General features: G+C 54.5%; 1 protein-coding gene across 1 annotated transcript in view; it reads right to left on the bottom strand.

Annotated features, from left to right (window-relative positions):
- Positions 1 to 83: 83 nt before the first annotated feature.
- Positions 84 to 2715, bottom strand: part of LOC106811898 (protein spire homolog 1-like) — a 59857-nt gene continuing 57225 nt past the window's right edge. The window contains exon 6 of the mRNA XM_014815630.1: positions 84 to 1038. Within this exon, the coding sequence (XP_014671116.1) occupies positions 213 to 1028 (816 nt within the window). The 5' untranslated portion in view covers positions 1029 to 1038 and the 3' untranslated portion in view covers positions 84 to 212. The remainder of the gene's footprint in view (positions 1039 to 2715) is intronic.

Raw genomic sequence — 2715 nt, 5'->3', positions numbered from 1 at the left:
TCATTCATTCATCCCCACATTCACCCGCATATTCACCCCCTCACATTCAGCCCCCCTCACGCACACACATTCACCCGCACATTCATCCCAACATTCACACCCGCACATTCGCGCGCGCCCGCGTACCTGCATCCACAGCACGGCCCAGTCATTCATTCATTCATTCATCCCCACATTCACCCGCATATTCACCCCCTCACATTCAGCCCCCCTCACGCACGCACATTCACACCCGCACATTCGTGCGCGCGCCCGCGTACCTGCATCCACAGCACGGCCCAGTCCGCGATGCAGATCTCGTCGAGGCACCCCTCGTCGAGCTCCGACTCGTTGCTGATCTCGTGCAGCGCCGCCGACGCGCCGTTGCGGCGCACGCGCTGCAGGAACGTCGACAGCTCGACGCTCTCGGCGACGAGCGCGCGGCACACGGCCTTGTAGTGCGCGGCGCCGTCGTCGTCCGCGCCGGCGAGCCGCGCGTTGCAGATGCGGGCGACGTCGTCGAACGAACCCGCCGGGGCGTCGTCGTCCCCGTCAGACGCCGCGTCGTGCTCGATGCCCTCGTCGTCCTGCCACGCCCGCTGGAGGGCGCCGCCGTTGTTGTTGTTGTTCGCGATGGCTTCGCCGCGCATCGTCATGGCGGCGATGAGATGCTCGAGCGGCGCGCTCAGCGATCGCTCCTCGCCGCCGTCGAGGCCGTAGTCGAGCGCGGAAAAGATGGCGATGCCGATACTCTCCACCAGGCGGTGCTCCGAGCCGGCGGGCTCGGACGCCGGGGCGACGTCGACCGACCCGTCGCGATGCAGGCGGATGGAGTCGGCGCCGGAGAGGGCGCGGCAGTCGGGTCCGGCGCGCTTCCATTCGGCTTTGAGGTGGCGCGCGAGCTGGTAGCAGACGGCCCACGCTTGCTCCTCGTTGATGGGCGTGTTGAAGGAGTCGAGGATGCACTGCAGCGTGATGTAGCCCTGGCTGTCGAGCACGCAGCGCGGCGGCTGCTGCTGCTGCTGCTGCTGCTGCTGCTGGTCCGTCATGTCTGTAAGTCTGCAACGATGGGAAACGATAGCGTGAGTAAGCACACAGGCATAGGTTAAGGGCGCCTGCTACTGCTGCTGCTGCTGCTGCTGCTGCTGCTGCTGCTGCTGCTGGTCCGTCATGTCTGTGTGGCTGCAATTATGGGAGACGATAGCGTGAGTAAGCACACAGGCATAGGTTAAAAGCGCCTGCTACTGCTGCTGCTGCTGCTGCTGTTGTTGTTGGTGGTGATGGTGCTGCTGCCGCTGCTGGTGCTGCTGCTGCTGGTGGTGCTGCTGCTGCTACTGCTGCTGCTGCTGCTGATAATGATGATGATGATGATGATGATCCGTCATGTCTGTGTGTCCGCAACGATGGCATACGTTGAGGTGCACGACGCCACGGGAAAGTGTCGGTACAGCCAAGTAATGGAGCAACACGCAAACATAGGAAAGCGATCGGAAATAGGGCAGTATGAAGACAGACAAGACCAACAAGGGGTAGAGGAACACCAACTGACACCGTGAACGGAGACGGATAATTTTTTTTATATAAAGGAGATAGAAGTACACCATGCTAATGCACCATTCAACAGCATAAATTTTTACAGACACATACCAGAGATAAAGTGACACCTTAGAGATAAACAAACACACAGGGTGACACGGGCACAAACACGTATATCTGATCTCTGATCACCACAGAGATAAAGGGGCACCGTGCAGATAGAGAGATAGCATAGGTACATGTATAGGCACAACAGAGGTAGGCGACCATGGGACAGCATGGGTATGTTACAGATACTGTCAGATCATGGCTACATGCAGATATACTGTGCGAGCGCGAGTACAGCGCAGATATTGGAGCATAAGGTTTGCTAAGCTGTGCATACACACACTAAGACACTGCACTGCGAGAAGACAGATATGTACAGTAAAGTAGTATGTATGTATGTATAAATAAATGAAAAGTTGAGGCACAAACAAGAACACGCATATATTCAGCCAGCATAATTCGTAAAGCTATTTCTCGCGCGGCGTTTCGGGTGAATGCTCACATTATACGTGAGATTTATTTGCAACGCTCCTATATCTGAGGAGAGCAGCACATCTATCTATACAGGGGTGCGAACCTAGTCCAGATTTGTGTCGGAGGTGTTTGCTGATGATGATTATGTCCACACCATGATATTTACACGCCACTCATCATCTAAGCATAACAGCACACGCTGGCGTAAAGCTCCCGCGAGCGTAACACACGACTCGTTCTAATCAACTAATGATGGGTGTGATCAGAAGTAGATAATAAGGGATTCCCTATTATCTACTTCTGGTGTGATGGAAAGCGGGTTTGTTTGTAGCGTTCAACGCGAAGGTCAACCGAGCCGCGTAACAATCGGTGCGTCTTGTTCCTTGTACCGAAAGTCGGACACTTACATGACGTTTCGACACACGGGTGTTTCGCGCCGATTGCGTTTGCTCTCTGGATGAAATATAGTTTATCAACGCCTTTCAATCAAGGCGTTATATAGATCATCAATCATCAGTCAAGGCGTTATTTATCAAGACATTTATAAACGCCTATATCTGTGCGCACGTCGCGCTCTCTCAACCGTACATAACCCAAAAATTCCGACCAAATTTTCCTACATGCTCGAAATGCCACGACCAGATAGTGACTTCGTTGTTATTGGTCTCGCCAAATCGT

This window comes from Priapulus caudatus, unplaced genomic scaffold, assembly GCF_000485595.1.
Source record: "Priapulus caudatus unplaced genomic scaffold, Priapulus_caudatus-5.0.1 Scaffold589, whole genome shotgun sequence".
NCBI lineage: Eukaryota > Metazoa > Priapulida > Priapulimorpha > Priapulimorphida > Priapulidae > Priapulus > Priapulus caudatus.
This window is presented reverse-complemented; position numbering and strand designations above follow the sequence as displayed.